This window comes from Dendrobates tinctorius, unplaced genomic scaffold (assembly GCF_039654945.1).
Source record: "Dendrobates tinctorius isolate UK_male_01 unplaced genomic scaffold, ASM3965494v1 ptg000023l, whole genome shotgun sequence".
NCBI lineage: Eukaryota > Metazoa > Chordata > Amphibia > Anura > Dendrobatidae > Dendrobates > Dendrobates tinctorius.
The window spans coordinates 6,988,108-7,012,896 of NW_027361691.1; the positions used below are offsets into that span (position 1 = coordinate 6,988,108).

Here is a 24,789-nt window from a genome sequence, read left to right on the forward strand (position 1 = left end):
CCTGATGGACTGTGAAAAAACAAAAGGATCCGCGACATACGGATTTAACAATTATCTAAAAAATGCAATGCTGATGTCATTATCTCAATTTTTTTAAACTTTATAATGTTATGTATGGATAGAATAAATCGATACAAAAACTCATCACAATACTTACCCTTTACTAAACTGTATTATACTCCAGAGCTGCACTCACTATTCTGCTGGTGCAGTCACTGTGTACATACATTACATTACTGATCCTGTGTTACATCCTGTATTATACCCCAGAGCTGCACTCTCTATTCTGCTGGTGCAGTCACTGTGTACATACATTACATTACTGATCCTGAGTTACATCCTGTATTATTCTCCAGAGCTGCACTCAATATTCTGCTGGTGCAGTCACTGTGTACATACATTACATTACTGATCCTGAGTTACATCCTGTATTATACTCCAGAGCTGCACTCACTATTCTGCTGGTGCAGTCACTGTGTACATACATTACATTACTGATCCTGAGTTACATCCTGTATTATTCTCCAGAGCTGCACTCAATATTCTGCTGGTGCAGTCACTGTGTACATACATCACATTACTGATCCTGAGTTACATCCTGTATTATACTTCAGAGCTGCACTCACTATTCTGCTGGTGTAGCCACTGTGTACATAGATTACATTACTGATCCTGAGTTACATCCTGTATTATACCCCAGAGCTGCACTCACTATTCTGCTGGTCCAGTCACTGTGTACATACATTACTGATTCTGAGTTACATCCTGTATTATAATCCAGAGCTGCACTCACTATTCTGCTGATGAAGTCACTGTGCACATATGTAATGTTAAGATATGTTAGTATGATGTTTCTGGAACATTTTAGAATCTCCCATTTCACACTACTGAGGACATTGTGGCCTGTCCTAGCTGCAGCATCCCCCCTTCCCCCCTCCTTAACAGCTCTGTGTCCACATTGGTAATAGGACACTTCCTATTACAAGCATTTGGCCCCTCTCCACAGCTAGGAATGTTAATTAAGCTGAGTGGAGAGCATGTCTTTGTTTAAAACCAGGGGCTTGAATTCAGCTATGGGAAGTATTAAAATAAGTCATATCGCAAAAACCATGCACCGCAGAGATATAATAATCACATCTCTGCGCAGGCAACTAAACCAGCTTTCTAACCCCTAATTTTCACAGTTCTAACCCCTCCAGAAACTGAGATATGGATTGCTCCCAAATGGAGTGTCTTAATTATGGCATGCTTGGTGTTGTCTTATTGGATTCGATAAATTGAGAAAAATGAGACCATTGGTGTGTTTATACGAGCTTCCCTCGTTTAGATATAGTTATTATAAGTTTTACAGTGAAATTGCAACTTGGAGAAAGGGGGGCTGAACTTCCCCAGACTGCCCCCTTTCGTGATGTAACCGACCCTAGGCTATAAGATACCCCTCCCTTACAATTCTTCAGTGGGAGCTGCAGAGTCTGTGCTGACAAGAACACCAGATGAGTGGAGACATGTGGCTCCTCCCTCTTTTCCAGCCACATGGCTTGCCTAAAGAACCATAAGCAACTGTAAGTGTAATTTCTGTTTTCATCCCTGTTATGTTGATATTTGCATTGTACATATTAACTGTCTCAACTTTGTAACTACTTTTACCTGTGTAATCACTGCCCTTTTGGGAACAAATGATAAAATTATCAGTCTGTCTTCATGCTCTAAGAAACGAACTATGCGCCTTTTTTAGATAATCGCTACTAATTTGGGGGTTTGCCACAGACCCTCTTAATTAATTCTTTGATTAAGTGAATCGTGGCTGGTTGCAGCGGGGTGTGTGCAGTTGGTTGGACTAGTTGGCAGTACAGAAGGGTCTTACATGCTGAATGAATGGCTGTGGCCAACGCATTGATAATTCCCTTACTGCAGTAGTCTAATTGCCCGTGCACAGCAAGCAGCCCATCCGGCGACTAATTATCCTAGGTGCAGTTCCCTGACTGACCTGAGGAAAAGGGGGGGCGCCGGAGAGCTGAAAGTTCCAAAGTGGAACTGAAAAGGTGGGGTATCCATATATCCCCGCAGTTCTTGGAAGGTTGTTAGCAGTGGTGGGGGAACCCAAAATAACCCCCTGCGATGAATTGTTAGAGCAAGAGTAGCTTGCAGTATATTTTTGTCACATGGTACCAGTGGCGGGATAACTAAGATAAGCCCCCACTGCGCCTGTGATAGCCGTGTGCCGGCAGTGCGTCGCATCCCTCCGCCCGCTGACATACTCGTGTCAGTGGTGGGATCGTGACATATTGGTGGCACAGGGTGCCCTTTCGTCACAACATACATTACATTAATGATCCTGAGTTACATCCTGTATTATTCTCCAGGAGCTGCACTCACTATTCTGCTGGTGCTGTCACTGTGTACATACATCACAATACTGATCCTGTACTGATCCTGAGTTACATCCTGCATTATACTTCAGAGCTGCACTCACTATTCTGCTGGTGTAGTCACTGTGTACATACATTACATTACTGATCCTGAGTTACATCCTGTATTATACCCCAGAGCTGCCCTCACTATTCTGCTGGTGTAGTCACTGTGTACATACATTACATTACTGATCCTGAGTTACATCCTGTATTATACCCCAGAGCTGCCCTCACTATTCTGCTGGTGCAGTCACTGTGTACATACATTACATTACTGATCCTGAGTTACATCCTGTATTATACCCCAGAGCTGCACTCACTATTCTGCTGGTGCAGTCACTGTGCACTTACATTACATTACTGATGCTGAGTTACATCCTGTATTATGCTCCAGAGCTGCACTCACTATTCTGCTGGTGCAGTCACTGTGTACATACATTACATTACTGATCCTGAGTTACATCCTGTATTATACTCCAGAGCTGCACTCACTATTCTGCTGGTGCAGTCACTGTGTACATACATTACATTACTGATGCTGAGTTACATCCTGTATTATGCTCCAGAGCTGCACTCACTATTCTGCTGGTGCAGTCACTGTGTACATACATTACATTACTGATCCTGAGTTACATCCTGTATTTATGTATTATACTCCAGAGCTGCACTCACTATTCTGCTGATGCAGTCACTGTGTACATACATTACATTACTGATCCTGAGTTACATCCTGTATTATACCGCCGAGCTGCACTCACTGTTCTGCTGGTGCAGTCACTGTGTACATAGATAGGGTAGAAAAACCCTGGTAACAGATCCCTTTTAATCACAGTAGATTACGAAATGAGGGATGGTAGATGCTTGTCAGTAGGTTACTGTGTCATTACCTCAGAAGCTTTCTGTAGACTTTCAGCTCCTGCAGAAAGAGACTTGTTTTTCTCCCATAATTCTGCTATGTTGTTTAGTTCAGAGATCTTTTCTCTATTCCCAATGTGGGAACTGAGTAATGTGACTTCATAAAATTCCTGAATATCTGTCAAGAAAAAAAACAAAAAAAATTATTATTCATTTCAACATTGATATACCATAAATTCCGGTTTTGGAAACAGTCTGTGTGCACTGTCCCCTATGGAGAAAACCCTCTCTAGGGAACCTTAGTGAAAGAGATCCGAATCCCACAACATTTGTAAGAAGTAATTTTTAAAAACGTCCTTAATGCTACACAGATAAAGGCTTAATTAGTATTTGTGGTTCCTTGAGGGTATGAGTGTAAGAGCCCCACCCATACAAGACATGTTTCTGCCCCCCTTCTAATCAAACCTTAATCACATCATCAACACAAACTAATTGGCAATTTATCATCATCCCGTAAGAAAACAAACCTTTAGTGACAAGTCATTGACTTGAAAGAATTCTCTATATTGGGTTGACTTTGACTTGCTCATTCTTATGGCAGAGCCTTGTCCCGCCCCCGAGGAGCTTCATCTTAGCTACTCTAAACAACTGCAAAAATATTACCCAGAAAATGCGGTGAAGTTCGTCTATAAAGTTATTTTTTGTAACCACCTCTTCCCAAAGTTTGAAATTCTACATCACATATTGGCAGTCAGTGAAGGGCGAGGGCTCAGGAGCTGAGCCTGCACCATATCTGGCAGATATCAGCTGTGTTACACAGCTGGCATCTTCCTTCAACCGGAGCTTCCTCTGATTGCAACTGTCTAACCAAATATTTGGTATATTTATCTAGCAGGGCTGTGGAGTCGGAGTCGGAGTCCTTTTTGGTGGAGTAGGAGTCATGGAAATTGATGAGTCGGAGGTTTGGCTTACCGACTCCACAGCCCTGATATCTAGGCTATTTGATAAATGACCTAAAAAGAACAAAAAAAAGTCAAAACATCAGAACTGTGTTTCAGAAAAAGTTGAAAAAAAAAAAGTTTTGACATTTTGGAATAAGGGGAAGAAAAAATTGGAACGTAAACGGAAATTGGTTGGGTTGGAAAAGGATTACACTTCATAAAATTTATGGTGATGCTTTCATAAAAAGTTACTGATTTGGGGTAACAACTGGATGATCCACAACTTTCAAGATTCAATATTGAATTTGTGAATTTTTTTTTGTTTTTGGTGATTTTTTATGTGGAGTTTTTTAGACTGTTTTTTTTAATTTGAGCTTTTTTAAAAGTCTTTTTTGTGTCCTGTTTTTTAGGGTTTTTTTTTTATTATGGATGAGGTTTGCGGTTTCCAGATGTTTTCCACTAATTCATCAATTGTGACTTTTTAAAACGTTGCACATTTTTTTTTGCCCGAATGCATTCCTTCCCCTTCCTCTCCCGGAGTGATTTTATACGCACCTGACTGTTATTTTTAGCAAATTTTGCATCATTTTAGTGCAGCGCACAGCTTTTTGTCATCCAATGTTGAAAGCAAAAAAACATATATTTAATTTTGTGCACATTTCATGAATCGCGAGAACCATTTTGAAGAATTTGGAGCAAAAAACATTAACAAATACAAGACAAAAAATCCCTAATTTTTTTTTAACTATTTTTAACATTCTATCTTTTACTATTGATGCCGCATAGGCAACATCAGTAGTAAAAAGTTGGTCACACTTGTCAAGCGCTATGCTTGTGTGGGACCAACCTGTCAATCACTTTTCCAAGCTAAAAACGCTTGCAAAATGCGGCAGGGAGTTGAGGAAATGCTGCGGAAAATTCAGCAGCATTTCTGCAACGTGGGCACATAGACTCAAACAAAGAAGAGGTAAGAAATGGAGATGACCAAATCTTTTGGAATTCAAAATCGCCAACTTTGACATATACTGTATCCCCCGAAAATTCCCCCGAAAAGGACAAGTTGTAATTGTGAATGACACCATTCATTTGATCATTTCATATATTGGAAAGTGGGAATAAAAATTCCAAGGGAGGTGAAATTGCAATAAAAGCACAAGTTCGTCTTTTTTTTTTGTTTTGTTTTGTGGGTGGTCCAGTCTTCATTATAGGATAAAACTGACCTGGCAAGATGCTCCAGATCAGTACTATTATGGTGACACCAAATAGCAAAGAAAATATATTCTTTTATTTTAAAAAACTTTTTTTTATTTTTACTTTATTTTGTGATTGTCTGATTGGTTGAACCATACACAGGAATATAATAGTACGGCTGTGTACACCAATAATCATGCTCTCATATGAAGCAATGGGCTATCTTTCATAGGAGCATCATCATCACGAGAGACACAGCGGTCATCAGTAGACTCCCAACTGTCATGTCAACCCATCGCCACCCTTTGATATCATCAGTTTCCCCGATGGGTGGTTAGAACACCGCGCCCTCCCAGGCTGCCTGTTTTGAATACCACTGTCACAGATTGACAGCATTATTTAACAGGTTAAACAACTGTGGGCAAAGCTCTGCGCCACACATGGCTGTTAGAGGCAGATGATGGGTGAATAACACAATCATCATGTCCTGGAAATTATGCAGGCTCGGCTCCTGTGCCCGCAATAAAGTTAGGTTGCCAACATAAGATGTACAGAACAAGCTAGTCATCACTTATGATGCATGATGGGGTCATTCAGATGCCAAAAGTGCTAATAAAACTTCCACCGATCACATTACTATACTCAATAATTAACCCCCCCCCTCAGGGATGACTTCATAGTTTCTTGAATTGCGTCATTTCCTGAGACCCGTAGCGTCTCTATTTTTCGTGATCTTGGGTTGGGTGAAATCTTATTTTTTGCGTGCCGAGCTGACGTTTTTTAATGATGCCATTTTGGGGTGGATACAATCTTTTGATTGCCCATTATTGCATTTTAATGCAATGTTGTGGCGACCATAAAAATGTAATTATGGCGTTTTGACTTTTTTTTTCACTACACCGTTTATCAATCGGATTAATTCTTTTTTTTCTATTGATAGATCATGCAAATCTGAACGATACCAAGTATGTGTATTTTTTTTAAATGTTTTATTTTTATTTATTTTTTATGGGGTGAATGGGGGGTGATTTGAAATTTTATATTTGTTTTATTTTTTTAATATTTTTAAAAACTTTTTTTTTTTACTTTTTGCAAGCTTCAATAGTCTGCTTGGGAGACTAGAAGCTACAGTTGCCTGATTGCTTCTGCTACACAGAGGTGATGATCAGATCGCCTGTGTGTGGCAGAAATGCTCATTTGCTATGAGTGCCATTGACAGCGACATTTAATGGGTTAACGATTGACAGCGACATTTAATAGGTTAACAGCCACGGGTGGATCGCGATTCCACCCGCAGCTGTTAGGGGCTGTTCAAAACAGCTGACATATGCTGGGAAAGATGTGGGCTCAGTGAAAGAGTCCAAATCAACAGGAGAGACACGACATGCGCAGTACATGTACGGCGCATGTCGTAAAGGGGTTAATAATGTTAATTTTTTAAAAAGCTTTTATTTTTGTCCCCCAAAGGGAATTTCCATTTGAAAGCACAAAGTGTTGCCACCTTTTATTTTTTTTTTTTTGCAAAAGTGATAACAGGAAGTACAGCCATATTGGTTGTCACTTGAATCAGTTTTTTTTTTAACGAGTGGGCTAAAAAAATTATATTCCATCATTCGATCCAAGAAATTAAAGGTGACGACCAACATGGCTGTGTTCAAGTTTGCAAAAGAACAAAAAGGCTGAGGAGACTAAATAAAGAAGTAAATGGGGCCAATTAACTAAAGTGTTGCGACACTTTTCTAGTTTAAAAATACTTTAAAAAGTCGCTACATGTTGGCATCATTCAAAATTGTGCACAAATTTTGCGTTTTCATGATGGTCGAGGACGCAAAGCATGCGCGGGACGGGGAGAATTCATAAAAAGTTACACTACTGTAGTAGCATTTCTTAGTCTTGTAAAAATGAAAAATGTGGTTGGAGCGCCTTGAAAAATTTGAACCTTTATTTAAAGGTTAAAAAATAGATAACATGTTGCTTAAGGGAAAAAAAACTTGCTTCAAACACACTCCAACAATGTCACGCTCCATCAAGTAGCCAGATGGTGCACGGCAAGACGATTGGGAAGGCAAGCACTACATCTAGGGAGAGATTGGAAGGACAACCCCTGAAATTTGCCCTGTACAGCCCTGAGCTCCCTGACATCCCCAGATGGATTCTTTCAGCCCATGAAGCACACGCGTTCCTCAACGCGCACCCCTACTACAACAATCACTCAACGCGCACCCCAACTACTTAAAAGTATAAAGGTAGGGTGAGGCAAACCAAAATAGGAGTTCAGATAAAGGAAGACACTCAAACAAAAGTCCAAACAGATATTTCAAGAGACAACCTCTTTTCACACGGCTCACACCTCCAGCACCAAACCAGGTTATAGTAAGCTATCACTGGCAACTATTCATGCTAAGAGGTGAGAATTTATACCAGAGGGAAGTGGAAAACTCAGAACAGCTGAGATAACTCAGGACGGAGAGCTCTAGGAGACAAACAGAACAGTTTAACCCTTGCAACAGAGCAAGGGAAATCTGCACAGCTAACTGGAAGGCAAAGCAGAACCATACAGTACAGGTGCATGCGTAGCCAGACGCCGAGATCTTCTGATCCCTTCTCTGTTGCGGGAACATTGCAAATAGCCGTCATTAAAAATGTGGTACAATTTTGTGTCTCCAGCTGCTACACAGGCTGATACGTTACCATGGTATAAATAAATATACATTTTTTTAATTTTTTTTTTTTTAATTCCAGCACGGGCCAAAAGTTATTGTAATAATATGTATGTCTTGTTAGGGGAGTAAAAAAAAAAAAGTATTATTAAAATAGTGATAAAATCTGACATTTTAGATTTGTTTAGCATGAAATAAAAAGGCCCATATCTCTGGAACTGTATGGCAGATTTTAAAAAAAAAAGAAATAAAAAGGGAGTAGTAGGAATAAAAAAAGAGCAATAACTGCATTTTTGAGCTGGCGATAGATCCATTTTAAGCCCTAAAATAGCGTGATTATGAAGGGGTTAACTGACACTTGCGCCTTTCAGTTGCAATTCGTTACAGGCCCCCTGCAAAATCATCTTTGTGCCCCCTTTCTGCTTGGAGTATGTTACTTTTTTTTACCTACCGTAGTTATTGATGGACAGATAAATTATATTTTCTCGGTTCGTGCAGCCCCGAACATTACAGGGAACCGCTGAAGCGATGTCTTTATCTTCTACGGTTAGTAATTAAGTCTCCCTGGTGAAGTATTTAATTAAGTGGATCACAAAGAAAGAAAAATGAGAATGGCCTTTACCTATTGAAATAGTAATAGGGCAGCACGGTGGCTCAGTGGTTAGCACTGCAGCCTTGCAGCACTGGGCTCCTGAGTTCAAACCCCACCAAGGACAACATCTGCAAGGAGTTTGTATGTTCTCCCCGCGTTTGCGTGGGTTTCCTCCGGGTTCTCCAGTTTCCGCCTACACTCCAAAGACATACTGATAGGGAATGTAGATTGTGAGCCCCAGTCCAGAACTTAAGGACCACATGCTCCTAAATAAGACCCTCCAATATATGCACACCTGATACAACCTAAACGCAGATTCCAGACTAGAGGCCCTAAATAAATGCAGACCATAAAACACCCAAATAAATGCAAATCTCAAACCCCTAAATACCACCCACAATGTGTATTTAGGCTTTCAGTTTCCTTCCCGGGCCCTGTAGATTAATACTCTGGTACCATTCTAGAACCCAAAGAACACCAGCCGGATCCCCCTGAAAACAATACACACCGAGAACACTAGAACCCCTCAACATAATATTACCACCTAAATAAATACAGATCTGCCCTCACTGTATATAGAAGAACTCTGGAGGGCCACATTGCTTCCAGGGGCTCCCTGTTGGCATTAGAAGACACTCTGGTGGCACAGTTTATAAGAGCACTGTGCTAGTGTGAGGGGTGCTCTTATAACACTGTTTATAGGGAGCGCTCTTCTAGAACTATTTATGGGTGCACTCTGCACAAACTGGCTTTAGAGATGGATTCAGAAAAGGTTTGGGGTGCTTTTTTTGCTTTGTTTTCTTTTTATGGAGGTATACTTTCTGGACAATGTTTGTGAGACACTTTTCTAGCACTGTTGCTTATAGAGGCTCTCCACTATCACTGTTTTGATGAGTAATCTAATATCATTGCTTATACTGTAATGTATTTCCCATAAGTTTTCCCTTCTGTGGGCTTAGTGTCTAATTTTCGGCTGTCTTTGAGCTGATAGGTGATGAGTTGTCGCTATGATGCCTCCCATACACAGCACACACAGACATGATGGATTCTTGCTCTCTTGTGTTTATGAGGCACATGTATAAGGAAATGATACAGAAGCACTAAGCAGGGTAACTGTGGGTCCAGCTTTGGTACGAGAAAAAAACACACACTAACAAGCAGTAATATAATTTGTATTTCTCTTACTCTGCTCTTCGCTTCTCCTGTGCAGCTGTGAGTCCAGCTCTAATGTGAGAAACAAACACTTACTGAAAAGCCGCAATATTATATGTGTGTAGTGTGTGTCTCTTACTCTGCTCTTCCCTCCTCCTGTGTATCTGTGAGTCCCAGCTCTGATGTGAGAAAAAAACATTGAAAAGCAGAAATATCATTTGTGTGTATGTGTGCGTCTCTTACTCAGTTCTTCCCTCCCCCTATGAAGCTGTGAGTCCAGCTCTCATGTGACAAATAACACATACAAATGACATTTCTGCTTTTCAGTATGTGTTTTTTTTCCTCACATCACAGCTAGATTCACAGAGTAAGAGACACACAAAACTACACACATTATATTACTGCTTTCCAGTATGTGTGTGTCTTTTACTCTGCCATTCCATCCTCCTCTTGTGTAGCTATGAGTCCCGCTCTGATGTCAGAAAAAAAAACACTTACTAAAAGGCAACATCCCCTGTAGACTTTGAGCCCTTGCGGGCAGGGTCCTCTCTCCTTCTGTACTTATGTGTGTCTTGTATTGCTCATGTTTATTGTACTTGTCTATATTTGCCCCTTTTCACATGTAAAGCGCCATGGAATAAATGGCGCTATAAAAATGTATAATAATAATATTCCCATTTGTGTGTGTCTCTTACTCTGCTCTTCCCCCCTTCTCCTGTGTAGCTGTGAGTCCAGCTATCTGAGAAAAAAAACACTTACTGAAAAGCAGTATTATGATTTGTGTGTAGCTGGGTGCTTCTAACTCTGCTCTTCCATCCTCCTCCTCCTCCTGTCTTCCTAGACCTCAATAAGCAGTTGTAATGTGCGCCCTCAGAAAACTTGTAGTCCATCTTGCTTTGAAGTGGTTCATAAGTGGAGAAAGAATCATATTTCTCTCATAAGATATATTACAAATGTCACGGGGTCCTTCTCTGGTATCACACAATCAACAGAGCAAGCGAAGAGTGAACAATTCCAAGACCTTTATTCAGGCAAAAATATGAAAAGGTCCATATTCCGTTCACCACACAAAGGATAAGATAGTCCAGAATAAGAATGCAGTCCAGTAACAAGATAAAATGTCCATGGAAACGAGATTCCAAAACTCTAGTGCCAGAGGATAAAATGTGTCCTTCTCTCTGAAATGCAGTCTTTACACGATCCTGTCCACACCGGAACTGACTGTCCAGCTGCTGTTCTTCCCCCCACCCCCTTCCTTGTCCAGGGGTAGTCAAACCAGTTGGGGCGGTTTCCAGGCCTCCCAGAGGAGAACAAAGGGCCTTAGGGATTAATGCACTACAGGGGGTCATCAAGAGACATATACAGTGAGGCTGTAGACTTACAATGTAATAAGAAAAACACTATGAAAATAACTGGAATTGTTAAAAATAGGAATATACAAAAAATGACATCCACATAACATATCACACCATCACAACAAAGTTTCAGATATTCAATAGTACTATTGATTTATGCAAAGTTTACTGAAATGACACTGACCATTCAAAAACTTTCTACATAGTCGACGCTCACTTTAGAAATATATCTTACCGTGTAAAAGGATACTTAATAGGAAGACAACTTAGTTATCGTTATGTAGGAAATCATGTCTCTTCCTGACATATCCTCCCTATAAACACATGCTTTATTTCTTCCAATGGGTAATATGTATCTATATGTGTATTTGCACTTCTGCACGCATCCGATCAGCCCCTAGCATGGACACCAGAGCAATAATCCTTTATCCTACTGAGTACAATGGTAATGCCCAGAAAATAAGCCATCCGGAGAGAAAGCTGATGACACTAGGTAAAAGCTTTAGAATATGGATTAGAAAATCAATCTGTAATTGCAGCTCCAAAAATAAAAAAAAAATTAAAAAAAAGGAATAAAAAAAAAAAAAGAAAATTCCATTATAAGCAAAGGATGGATAATGACATAACATAACAAATCTGGGAAGGGAAAGGAAGTAATTTCCTTCTCTGTTTGTCACTGAGGATATTCAGCCAATGTAATCTCCTCGGAAAATATTCATATTGTGTCATCTCGAATCTGCACCATGGAAGAAGAAACCCGAGCTAAACGGCACACATCTATAACAAAAACTCTAAGAGGCCAAAAAAAACCCAAGAAATAAAGACGATCCCATCTCTACGACTAACAGCCTAAATCATCATCAACTGCTGATCAGCAGCGTAAGATTCTTTAGATATAACGCTCAACGTGAGGAGCAAAAAGTGGCCAAATGTGAAAAACTCTCCGAACTGTGGCTCGGTGAACAAAACACTGACATGTTGGGTCCATGGCTTGAAAACTTCCCAGATCTCAATCCCATTGCGACGTGTGTTCAATCCTCAAAAACATAGAAACTGTGATAAACTCCGAACACTGATGAGACAAGAACGGGTCATCAGTCGGGATTTGGCAAAAAGCCGATAACCAGCCGCTGGGGCAAAGGGCAGAAGTTTGGAGAAATGAGAGACAAGACCGGAAATATTGAGGCTTTACAAATACTTTTAAAGTACAACCTCCCTTCCAAAAGAAAGTTGTGACGCCATATAAAATGCAAAGAAAATAAGAATGTATTGGTTTGGAAATCTTTTATGGCTTTTTCTTATTCCTAGGTATACGGATCTGATCCCTCAGTTATGGATCTGTATATTTATCCTTATTTTTTTTAGATGAAAATTTGATCAAATCCATAAATCTTGCAAATAGAAAGTCCTTGGTGTTATGTGAAAAAAGTAAAAATCACTAAAGCAGAATAACAATTATTCGGCCTCCACATCATGGGAAAGTACTGTGATGTCAATGGAGAAATCCAAAGCTGATGTCACAGTTTTTATGGAATGTTCTATGCAGACCCGGACTGGTACACAGAAGAACAGGGTAATCCTCTGTTGGACCCCACTGCTGCAGTATGCACCCAGCCCCAGATACCTTACAGGACCAGTGCTTGGATATACTACATACAGACAGGCCGTACAGTCTCAAGGGACCCACTGTGTCACTGCCTCATAGAACTACGAGAGTCCATGGCAAGGGCCGAGTATCAGGACAGAAACAAAGCAGCTGCTAAAACGGAAAAATGTATGATTTTCCTCGACATCGAGTTAAAAAACAAGAAGCAATGGAATGAAATTGAAAGGAAGAAGATACAGATTAGATATTAGAAAAAGACTTCTTGGCAGTGAGCGTGATCACTGAGTGGTACAGGCTGCCACGAGAGGTGGTGAGTTCTCCTTCAATGGAAGTCTTCAAACAGGACATGCTGCAAAGTCAGTTCGAGGGTTTTGTTGGCCCCGCCATTCTTCTTCCCGTACAAATCCACTATGATCAGGACAGAGTACACTGACTGACAACCTGCTTCAAAAATGGCCAAATCTTGGTGGCCTGAAAGCTTCAAGCTGTGCATCAGAAAAACTGAGCTCCTGCCCCTATAAAGATATATTAAGATATTAACAAGTGCAGAATTATAAGGTGTTTTCTTTTATTTTGATATACAGAGGTGTGAACCAGAACAAGAACAACCCCCAAGCTGCGGCTACAAGTGTCGGTATTTCTGTCATCACCATGGACCAAATATAATCCAAGTAATAAGAGTGTAATGAGCAGCAGTGACTAAGAGTACATCGGGCGCACGTCTCAGATATGTAATATTCAACTGCTCCATGATTAGTACTGTTTCCTTTTTCTACAGATCACTGTTCCCCCACAATGAAGATGGGGTGCGGCTGGAGGTGACAGTTATGACAAATCAACGATGTAGCGGCCGCCGTGTCAGGAGCAGAAGGTCTGCGATTCAGTACGAGGCAGATTCCGGACTCGTTCTCATTACTTTCTGAATCCGCCCCGATCTACGGCACATACAGCCATGATCCAGCACCACCCAGGGAAAAGACAGACCTTCAGCCATGGTTCCCCAGAGGTTTCCTCCACTGGGGTATTCTCATCTCCTGAGCGCTGATGGATGACTCTCCGTGAGTCCAGGGACCATCAGGGCCACTTCTACATGTGATATCTTGTATAAAGCTAATAAATGAAATCTACTAGCCGTCCGTGTATCTCAGTCTATTATGTATCGTCACAGTATATTTAGTAGAGAAGGTGGTGGACCCCCAGGGAGAGGAGGGACACAAGGTCGCTGTATTGTAATAGCGCCAGGGAAATGAAAGTAATCTGCACTTCCAGGAAGAATGACATTCACATTTCCCTCTACTCCTCTTTGGTCAGACCTCATCTGGAAAATTGTGTCCAGTTTTGGGCGCCACATTTTAAAAAAGACATCAACAAACTGGAGCAAGTTCAGAAAAGAGCGACCAGAATGGTGACCGGTCTGCAAACCCTGTCTTATGAGGAAAGGTTGCAGGATTTGGGAATGTTTAGCTTGCAAAAGAGAAGACAGAGAGGAGACTTAATAGCTGTCTACAAATATCTCATGGGCTGTCACATTGTAGAAGGATCATCTTTATTCTCATTTGCACAAGGAAAGACTAGAAGCAATGGGATGAAACTGAATGGGAGGAGACACAGATTAGATATTAGAAAAAACTTTTTGACAGAGTGATCAATGAGTGGAACAGGCTGCCACGAGAGGTGGTGAGTTCTCCTTCAATGGAAGTCTTCAAACAGAGGCTGGACAGACATCTGACTGGGATGATTTAGCGAATCCTGCTTTGAGCAGGGGGTTGGCCCAGGAGGTCCCTTCCAACTCTACGATTCTACGATTCTATGGATATAGCCTGATGGTTTATTGTCAACGCGTTTCAGAGTCACACCGACTCCTTCCTCAGGACAACCATACATAAGAGCAGTACACAGCAGACACACGTAGTTGAAAACACGACAAAATTAAAAAACGAAGCACCAACAGAGGGAGTGATGTACATAGTCACGTCATGGAGCAGAAAAAACAGTATATACCGTAATTATACATTAATAATAATAATAATAATCTTTATTTTTATATAGCGCTAACATATTCCGCAGCGCTTTACAGTTTTTGCACACACATCATCACTGTCCCCGATGGGGCTCACAATCTAAATTCCCTATTAGTATGTCTTTAGAATGTGGGAGGAAACCGGAGTACCCGGAGGAAACCCACGCAAACACGGGGAGAACATACAAACTCCTTGCAGATGTTGTCCTTGGTGGGATTCGAACCCAGGACCCCAGCGCTGCAAGGCTGCAGCGCTAACCACTGAGCCACCGTGCCGCCCAAAAACGGCATTAAACGCCCAACGTACGCCAATGTACGCCCAACGCCGTACATTAAACTTCAATGAAAGAAGTGTAAAATGTGTCACACATTATTGTGATAAAGAAACACTCCTGTGCTTCTATGCGCAGAAAAGGTTAAAAAAAAAAACAATAAAAAAGGGGGGGGGGATTTAATGATGGCTTCTGAACCTGGTGGAAAAATGAACAAAAAGCTTCAGGAGGTGCCGTGCTACACGTGAGGCTATCTGATCAGGGAGGACGTCTGACTACAACTGGATTATAAGAGCAGACAGTATCATAATGGAACGATGTGAAATCTTTAAACCACATGTGTGTGAGTAATAATTGTGTGTAACACGGGTGTGAAACATGGTGTTTGTTCAATATATAAGAAATTATTTGCTATAAAAAACAGGATTTCATTAAAAATTACTTCATTAATATCTGTTTACATAAAAAAAAATCAGAAACATTACATACTGTATATATATATATATAATATGTCGGGGATCGTGGAGCAGCGGTGATGACGGCGTGAGTATGAGAGACGGAGTGAGAGAAAGGGTCGTATGTGGAGTGAAAGAGGGGGGGGACATGAGTGGAGATGGTGAAAGGTGAGAGGAGTGTGTGTTGAGGGTTAACATGGCAAGAGGTGTGTCACTATCCTCCCGATGCGATAGCATCGGGCCTTAATCTAGTATATATATATATATATATATATATATCTATATATATATATATGTAATGACTAATTGCTGCTGTTGAGATGGTCAACAATTAACGGTAAATGCTTCTGCACTTTATATTGGAAGATTATAAGTGCAGAAGCACAGAAGCAGCATTATAGTAGTTATATTCTTGTATATAGTAGCAGTACTATAGTAGTTATATTCTTGTACATACAGGGCAGTATTATAGTAGTTATATTCTTGTACATAGGGGCAGTATTATTGTAGTTATATTCTTGTATATAGGAGCAGTATTATAGTAGTTATATTCTTGTACATAGGAGCAGTATTATAGTAGTTATATTCTTGTACATAGGAGACAGTATTATAGTAGTTATATTCTTGTACATAGGGGCAGTATTATAGTAGTTATATTCTTGTACATAGGGGCAGTATTATAGTAGTTATATTCTTGTATATAGGAGCAGTATTATAGTAGTTATATTCTTGTACATAGAGGAAGTATTATAGTAGTTATATTCTTGTACATACAGGGCAGTATTATAGTAGTTATATTCTTGTACATACAGGGCAGTATTATAGTAGTTATATTCTTGTACATAGGGACAGTATTATAGTAGTTATATTCTTGTACATAGGGGCAGTATTATAGTAGTTATATTCTTGTACATAGGGAGCAGTATTATAGTAGTTATATTCTTGTACATAGGAGCAGTATTATAGTAGTTATATTCTTGTACATAGGGACAGTATTATAGTAGTTATATTCTTGTACATAGGGGCAGTATTATAGTAGTTATATTCTTGTACATAGGGAGCAGTATTATAGTAGTTATATTCTTGTACATAGGAGCAGTATTATAGTAGTTATATTCTTGTACATAGGGAGCAGCATTATAGTAGTTATATTCTTGTATATAGGAGCAGCATTATAGTAGTTATATTCTTGTATATAGGAGCAGCATTATAGTAGTTATATTCTTGTACATAGGGGGCAGTATTATAGTAGTTATATTCTTGTACATAGGAGCAGTATTATAGTAGTTATATTCTTGTACATAGGAGGCAGTATTATAGTAGTTATATTCTTGTACATGGGGCAGTATTATAGCAGTTATATTCTTGTACATAGGGGCAGTATTATAGCAGTTATATTCTTGTACATAGGGGCAGTATTATAGTAGTTATATTCTTGTACATAGGAGCAGTATTATAGTAGTTATATTCTTGTACATAGGAGCAGTATTATAGTAGTTATATTCTTGTACATAGGAGCAGTATTATAGTAGTTATATTCTTGTACATAGGGGGCAGTATTATAGTAGTTATATTCTTGTACATAGGGGGCAGTATTATAGTAGTTATATTCTTGTATATAGGAGCAGTATTATAGTAGTTATATTCTTGTACATAGGAGCAGTATTATAGTACTTATATTCTTGTATATAGGAGCAGTATTATAGTAGTTATATTCTTGTACATAGGGGGCAGTATTATAGTAGTTATATTCTTGTACATAAGGGCAGAATTATAGTAGTTACATTCTTGTACATAGGGAACAGTATAACAGTATTATAGTAGTCATATTCTTGTACATAGGGAACAGTATTATAGTAGTCATATTCTTGTACATAGGGGCAGTATTATAGTAGTTATATTCTTGTATATAGGAGCAGCATTATAGTAGTTATATTCTTGTACATAGGGGGCAGTATTATAGTAGTCATATTCTTGTACATAGGAGCAGTATTATAGTAGTTATATTCTTGTACATAGGGGCAGTATTATAGTAGTTATATTCTTGTACATAGGGGCAGTATTAAAGTAGTTATATTCTTGTACATAGGGAGCAGTATTATAGTAGTTATATTCTTGTACATAGGAGGCAGTATTATAGTAGTTACATTCTTGCACATAGGAGCAGTATTATAGTAGTTATATTCTTGTACATAAGAGGCAGTATTATAGTAGTTATATTCTTGTATATAGGGGCAGTATTATAGTAGTTATATTCTTGTACATAGGGGCAGTATTATAGTAGTTATATTCTTGTACATAGGAGCAGTATTATAGTAGTTATATTCTTCTACATAGGGGCAGTATTATAGTAGTTATATTCTTGTACATAGGGGCAGTATTATAGTAGTTATATTCTTGTACATAGGGGGCAGTATTATAGTAGTTATATTCTTGTACATAGGGGCAGTATTATAGTAGTTATATTCTTGTACATAGGGTCAGTATTATAGTAGTTATATTCTTGTACATAGGGGCAGTATTATAGTAGTTATATTCTTGTATACAGGGTCAGTATTATAGTAGTTATATTCTTGTACATAGGGGCAGTATTATAGTAGTTATATTCTTGTTCATAGGGACAGTATTATAGTAGTTATATTCTTGTACATAGGGGCAGTATTATAGTAGTTATATTCTTGTACATAGGGAGCAGTATTATAGTAGTTATATTCTTGCACATAGGGTCAGTATTATAGTAATTATATTCTTGTACATAGGAGTAGTGTTATAGTAGTTATATTCTTGTACATAGGGGCAGTATTATAGTAGTTATATTCTTGTACATAGGGAGCAGTATTATAGTAGTTATATTCTTGCACATAGGGTCAGTATTATAGTAGTTATATTCTTGTACATAGGGGGCAGTATTATAGTAGTTATATTCTTGTACATAGGAGCAGTATTATAGTAGTTATATTCTTGTACACAGGGTCAGTATTATAGTAGTTATATTCTTGTACATAGGGGCAGTATTATAGTAGTTATATTCTTGTACATAGGGACAGTATTATAGTAGTTATATTCTTGTACATAGGGGCAGTATTATAGTAGTTATATTCTTGTACATAGGGAGCAGTATTATAGTAGTTATATTCTTGCACATAGGGTCAGTATTATAGTAGTTATATTATTGTACATAGGGGGCAGTATTATAGTAGTTATATTCTTGCACATAGGGGCAGTATTATAGTAGTTATATTCTTGTACATAGGGGCAGTATTATACTAGTTATATTCTTGTACATAGGGAGCAGTATTATAGTAGTTATATTCTTGTACATAGGAGCAGTATTATAGTAGTTATATTCTTGTACATAGGGTCAGTAATATAGTAGTTATATTCTTGTACATAGGGTCAGTATTATAGTAGTTATATTCTTGTACATTGGGGTCAGTATTGTAATAGCTGTATTCTTGAATACAGTGGGTAGTATTATAGTTTATATATTTTTGTACATAGGGGCAGTATTATCATATGCATGAATGCAGTATTATATAGAACAAGATATGGTAAACACAGTGTTATATTTGCACAATTTTCTATGTCTTCTTTATAATATTACTGATATAACAATATTGATACATTTCTTCTCCAGTTTCGGGAACAGAAAATTGAAATAATTCCGTTTTTTTATTACCTCAACAATAGTAATGTGATGTCTCCTAAGATTACAAGTAGCAGTGATTGCGGTCTTACATTTCCTTAGAACATCATAAGGTGTTTGGGGTTTTTTTGCCTATGTTATTGTCCAGAAGTAGGCTTCAGAAACAAATTAGTTATTGCTTCCTTCATCTGGAAGTAATGCAATCGACGGCTCGGTCTGGAGATACTTTAATTCCTTAGACAAATTACTTCATCTGCTTGGTCAATAAAATGCAATCAATTTAGAAAGTGCTGAGAAAACGATCTAATGGCTTCTCAAACAATGGGTTCGGATCGGTCGCCACTATTGCGCCTTTAAAACGTCAATAGAAATTCAATGGGGATTGTAAAGAAGCGTCAAGAAGAGGAAAGCAAAATATGTTGGTCTTGTGCTGGTTTTAAGGTGTGGCAGACATCAGTCAGGACTGAACCTCCACGAACAACCTGCCAGCCGAGCATGGTAACCTTCACTACTCTGGACCACCAGGGACTTGTCCAATTATCACTACCGGTAATTATTTCAATAGTTCAGAAATAAAATGTGTTTTATATGGGATCCTACACACAGATCTGATACTGATTTTCCTAATTACTTTTGCAAATTTTTCGACATGCTAACATATAAAATTTGCTGCAGATTTGCCATAAATTTCACTGCAAAGGTAATGTTACAAAAATCAACATAAATTTCCACACTGCAGAATTCACAATCTGAACTGTAGGAAAAGTTTTGCAAAATGTCAAGGAGATTTATAAAATCTAATTTATTTTGTGCCTTTTTCCTTAGTCAAGAGGTTTTTTTTCTATAAAAACGTCTGCATTGCACAGGAGATATAGGAGAATGATCCGTGGCATTGCATGGCAGTATTAGTTAGATACAACAATATGGTGGTATTATTTTAGTAATAACATTTGAGTAAAATATGGTTTTAGATTAATTCTATATTAATTAGAAAAACTGTCTAAAATTACCAAGCAGCAGCAGAACTTATTTCACTTGTTCTAGGGCCCAAATTTCCAAAAAGTAAAATATTGCGGAATCAGTGACCCTATCCACTAATGTGATGCTGTTACAAGACAGTTTTTAGTAGAGGAGTGTCATGAAAAGGTCAATGGTGACAAGCTGAAGGTCACAAGAGAGAAAGTTACATAATGGGCACAGCAGGGTCCCTCAGCGGCACATATAACTTCAGGAAAAGGCCATTTTGCTCTCGTAGCGGCAGTAAACTGTTGAGAGGAAACTCAAAATTTGCTTTCTGCCACTCATCACAGAGATTTTGATACACACATCTGGGTCCATTTCCTGGTATTCTACATCGGGCTTTGCAAGTAGCCCAGCGTGACCAATGTGTTGCCCCCTTCTGTCTTGGTATTGCATTATGAGTTCTGTGTTGCTGGACCTTAGCTTGCTGCACACCTGAGCCGCCTGCATGTGATTTCCTGACCTCATCCCCCTGCCTGCGGTTTCCTGATATCCTCTGACTGAATGCATTTTCCTGACATCCTCCGCCTGCCTGCGGTTTCCTGATATCCTCTGACTGAATGCGTTTTCCTGACATCCTCCGCCTGCCTGTGGTTTCCTGATGTACTTCGACTGCCTGCGGTATCCTAACATCCTCCACCTGAAGCTTCCTGACGTACTACACCTGCCTGTGGTTTCCTGATGTTCCACATCTGCCTCAGGTTTCCTGTCGTCTGTTTCCTATCGTCGTTCGCCTGCCTATGGTTTCATTATGTTCTAAGCTTGCCTGTGGTATCCTGACATCTTCCACCTGCCTGCGGTTTCCTGACATCCTCCCCTTGCCTTCGGTTTCCTGACATCCTCCCCCTGCCTGCGGTTTCTTGATGTTATACGCTTGCTGGCATCTTCCTGTCCTGTCCCTTGGCTGTCCATGTCCTGTGTGCCCTGCATTCTTACTGTGCTGACGACCGAGGTCCATGTGCCCATCTGGACCCTGGATTTTGAGGATCCACCTCTCCTGGTGAGTCTATTAAGTACCTTGGGTCCATTAAAAAAAAACTTATAAGGACTGACATGTGAGGCTCACCTGGTTAGGTGGATGATCTAAGCCTCAGGTTCAGGTGGACACACGAACCACGGTCATCGATGCTGCAAGCAAGAAGGCACATCCGAAAAGAGGACTTAGCAAAAACAGTAATTTCATGTTCAGCGGGACTGATTTAGTGGATCCCAGGAGGGATGGAAGCACGTAAAGGACAGTAAGCACAGAAGGTGTAGTACACCAAATATCCAGGTCTGGAGTCTTAATCCCAAGACACAGGTGTGCATCTTAATGGGCCTTAAATAGGACTAGGTAGATGATGTCATTTAGTCAAGTCGGGCAACTTGCAAAACCCAATGTGGGAGCAGAACAGAGGGCACCGGACCCAGGTGAAGGTAGTGGAAACTGGGATACCCGGGATCAGTGTGGAATATTACCCTTCAAGAGCTATTTCTAGCCAAGTAGGTGATAGCATAATGATAAAGATGTACAAACATTTACATTGTCACTGTTGTTTCAACAGACTTTTGCTTATTTAGTTGTCAAAAGTGTAATACAGTTTTATTGCCAGAAATATGTTCAGAACAAATAATTGCTCTAAAGTTATGGACACTGGGTATCTCCCTTCTGAGCTATTTGAGGTCCACTGCCTGTTGTAAAGACTGATCCATCTATAGGTACAGACAAGCAGAAGGAATTACAGGAGGTGGAGGTCATGTCTGTGTCCTGATGCTGCTCCCGGCTCTTACACAGAGAGATATAGAACCTCAGCCTCTCCGTAGCACACTAGGTCGCCTGCTGGACTTTTAGCATGCCTGGATCTGTATTGCTACAAATATCTACTGTAAAAATACAGACATGTTGGTTCAATGGCACTTAATCCTATTCTTAGATCTCAGCTTCTGTGGGGGCAGTCCAGCATTAGACCACACCCCTGAGTAATATCTGTATGCACTTAGCTCCTCCTAGTGGCAATTATTAGTAAGTGCTGTGACGGGGGCCCAAATTCACTACAAGCCCAATAGAAATTGTTTAATATTCTGTATGTAACACATAAAAACAAAAAATAAGAAAAAAATTACTAATAGGAAAGAACGTGTCTGAAAAATGAGTTACCAGCAAAATGGACAAACTTGACGAGTGACTCCTCTGCTTTTTGCGCCTGGTGGAAATTTAGCTAGTTAGTAATCAGTAATTCACACAGACGGTTCCTCACCCACTCCATCATTTCCTCCGAAAACAACGGCGACATCTGTTTACTTCATCTAGAAACACAGGAAGGGCCGTTAATTCTCTTTCAGCCAAGCTGCTCGACGAGTCCCGTACAATTTACCATTATTTTACATATTATACATAAAGATACCAAACATTTAAATGACTCGAAAATTAACCTCATGGTGCAAATTAATGCAAATGTGCTAGCGCCACCGGGGAGGGAGACCATGATTTCTGCTATATACTGTAATACTGCAATACATAGAACAAAAACATCAAAAGATCGCAGGTTCAAGTCCTGCTTGGGTATTAAAAAAAAGTAGAAAATAAAAGTTAATAAAAATATACGGTATATAAAAAAAATCTAAAAATTAAGATCGCCTCTCCCCTATTATTAAAGTAATTAAAAATATAAAAAATAAACATATTTGACATTGTTGCATCCATAAAAGTGCAACCTATCAAAATATTAAATGAATTAACCCTTACAGTAAACAGCGTAAAGAAGAGAGAGTAAAAAAAAACACGAATAGCCATAACTGACTTTTCTCTTTTGGGGCCACCACGCTTTTTCAAAAAGTCATCGAACTTTTGTATGTACACCATAAAATAAAATCAATAAAAAAAACTAACCATTGTACAGAAAATGTAAAGTTATTGGTCTCATAAAATAGCATTAAAAGTTTTTTTATCCACTAAAATAATGATAATAAAAAAAAAACCCACTTTCGAAGTTTGGCATTGTACTTTTTACTATACTAAATAGCGTAAAAACGAGGCACGCTATAATCCCCAAAAAATGATTTCTTAACCCTTTAAACTAACTACCCAGGAATCCCTTATATATCCTACAACACCAGAAATATTAGTTATTAACCACTTAACCATCCAATGCAGGGCAACATCCAGTAATTTGGGATTACAAAGTTGGGAGGTAAGCCGAAACATCCACCGGGACACCAGTGATATGGATAGGAGTACTAACCCCTAAACAACTCTGTAAAAAAGTCTGATATACAGCAATACCTGTGGACTGTACACAGGATGGCATCATAGTATCGCGGCTGACAATAAAATTAGTGAACAATAAAAGGAGCAGAAGTAGATTTTCTGATATTGAGGGAGGGCAGTGACCTGTCCAATTAGGCCACTATTTCAGAAGTAGGATAGTACTGTGTTGCTTTTGATGAGTGCAGTGACACAATCAAAGTGAGGGATTGAAAAGAAGTGGTAGGTTCAGATGAAGCATAAGAGTACCATAGTGGGGGGTACAGGGTCCCCAAGTAGAACAAAGTTTTAAAAACAGGGTTGGATGATTGATCTTATGCCCCGGAGGCGGATTTAGTAAGAATGGGACAGCAACAATTGTACATTCCTATGCAACACTGCCATATTTTGTTTTTAATCCAGTTGATAATACTATTTCCACTACTAGGCTCCTCCTCAGCTTCAAGCGCCACCACGCTAGGTACTGGTGCTGTCCAGTGTGGCAGTATCAGTCATAGGCATAACTTCCTGCATAAGGCTGGTGAGTCATGTTAGGGGGTGTCTAAATTTATGGAAGGTTGTAGTCTGAAATCAGAAAATATTTAAGGATCAGGCCTTGGATCTGAATTTTTTTAAAGGGTCTAGAGTCCAGGTAAATTTAAAATAGTTGTCCTCTAGTTTATATTAGCTAGCTTTTGGTTCCAGGGTGCCAGAAAAGTAAAAACAAAACTTCTCACATAATGGATTTAAACCATTGCTATTTTCTGCCTCTTATCGTCGGATTGAATTTAATTTATGATATTTTCTGTTTCTTGGCCACTGATTGGCTGCAATGGTTAAGTGATACTTCCCCCGATGGAAGACAAATGAATGATCTCAGTGGAGGATGCTGGCTGAAGTGTGGGGCAGTGGCACCGGTCTGGTAGGCGAATCTCATGCACATTTTGCTTATTTTTGACTTGCAGATTTGGTACCGATTTAAATCTACAATATGTCAATTCTTTCAACATTTTTGTAGCAGATTTCACCCATACTGGTGAGTGGGGAAAAACCTGCATCAAAAAATGTCAAAATGCACCTATTTTACCCTGCGTTTTTCCACCAAGAGATGCAGAAATTTCTGTACCATATCTTAATGTGCCATGTCTTAATACCCTAAGGTTTTGTTTTCATTTTTACTTATCCATCACACTGGGTTCATTAAGCAACTGTTATAAAGCAGTGGACAACACCTTAAAAAAGGTCAGGTCCAGGGTGCAAATTAATTGAAGGGTCTGGTGTTGGGTTAGAAATTAGTTAAATGGAGTATGACAATTCAAATGTACACTTCAAACTAATGACATAGACTTGTAGAAGATACAGCAACACCAATAAAAAAAATTTGCATATT

The 24,789-nt window shown here is 39.2% G+C and overlaps 1 protein-coding gene across 4 annotated transcripts in view; it reads right to left on the bottom strand.

Annotated features, from left to right (window-relative positions):
* DLG2 (discs large MAGUK scaffold protein 2) overlaps nt 1-24,789 on the bottom strand; it is a 1,750,933-nt gene that overhangs the window by 1,552,044 nt on the left and 174,100 nt on the right. For all 4 annotated transcript variants that reach the window (XR_012231010.1, XM_073569196.1, XM_073569195.1 and 1 more), the window contains exon 3: nt 3,299-3,444. Coding sequence is in view for 3 of the 4 variants with exons in the window: in XM_073569196.1 (XP_073425297.1) it covers nt 3,299-3,444 (146 nt within the window). In the remaining variant the exon portion in view is untranslated. The remainder of the gene's footprint in view (nt 1-3,298; nt 3,445-24,789) is intronic.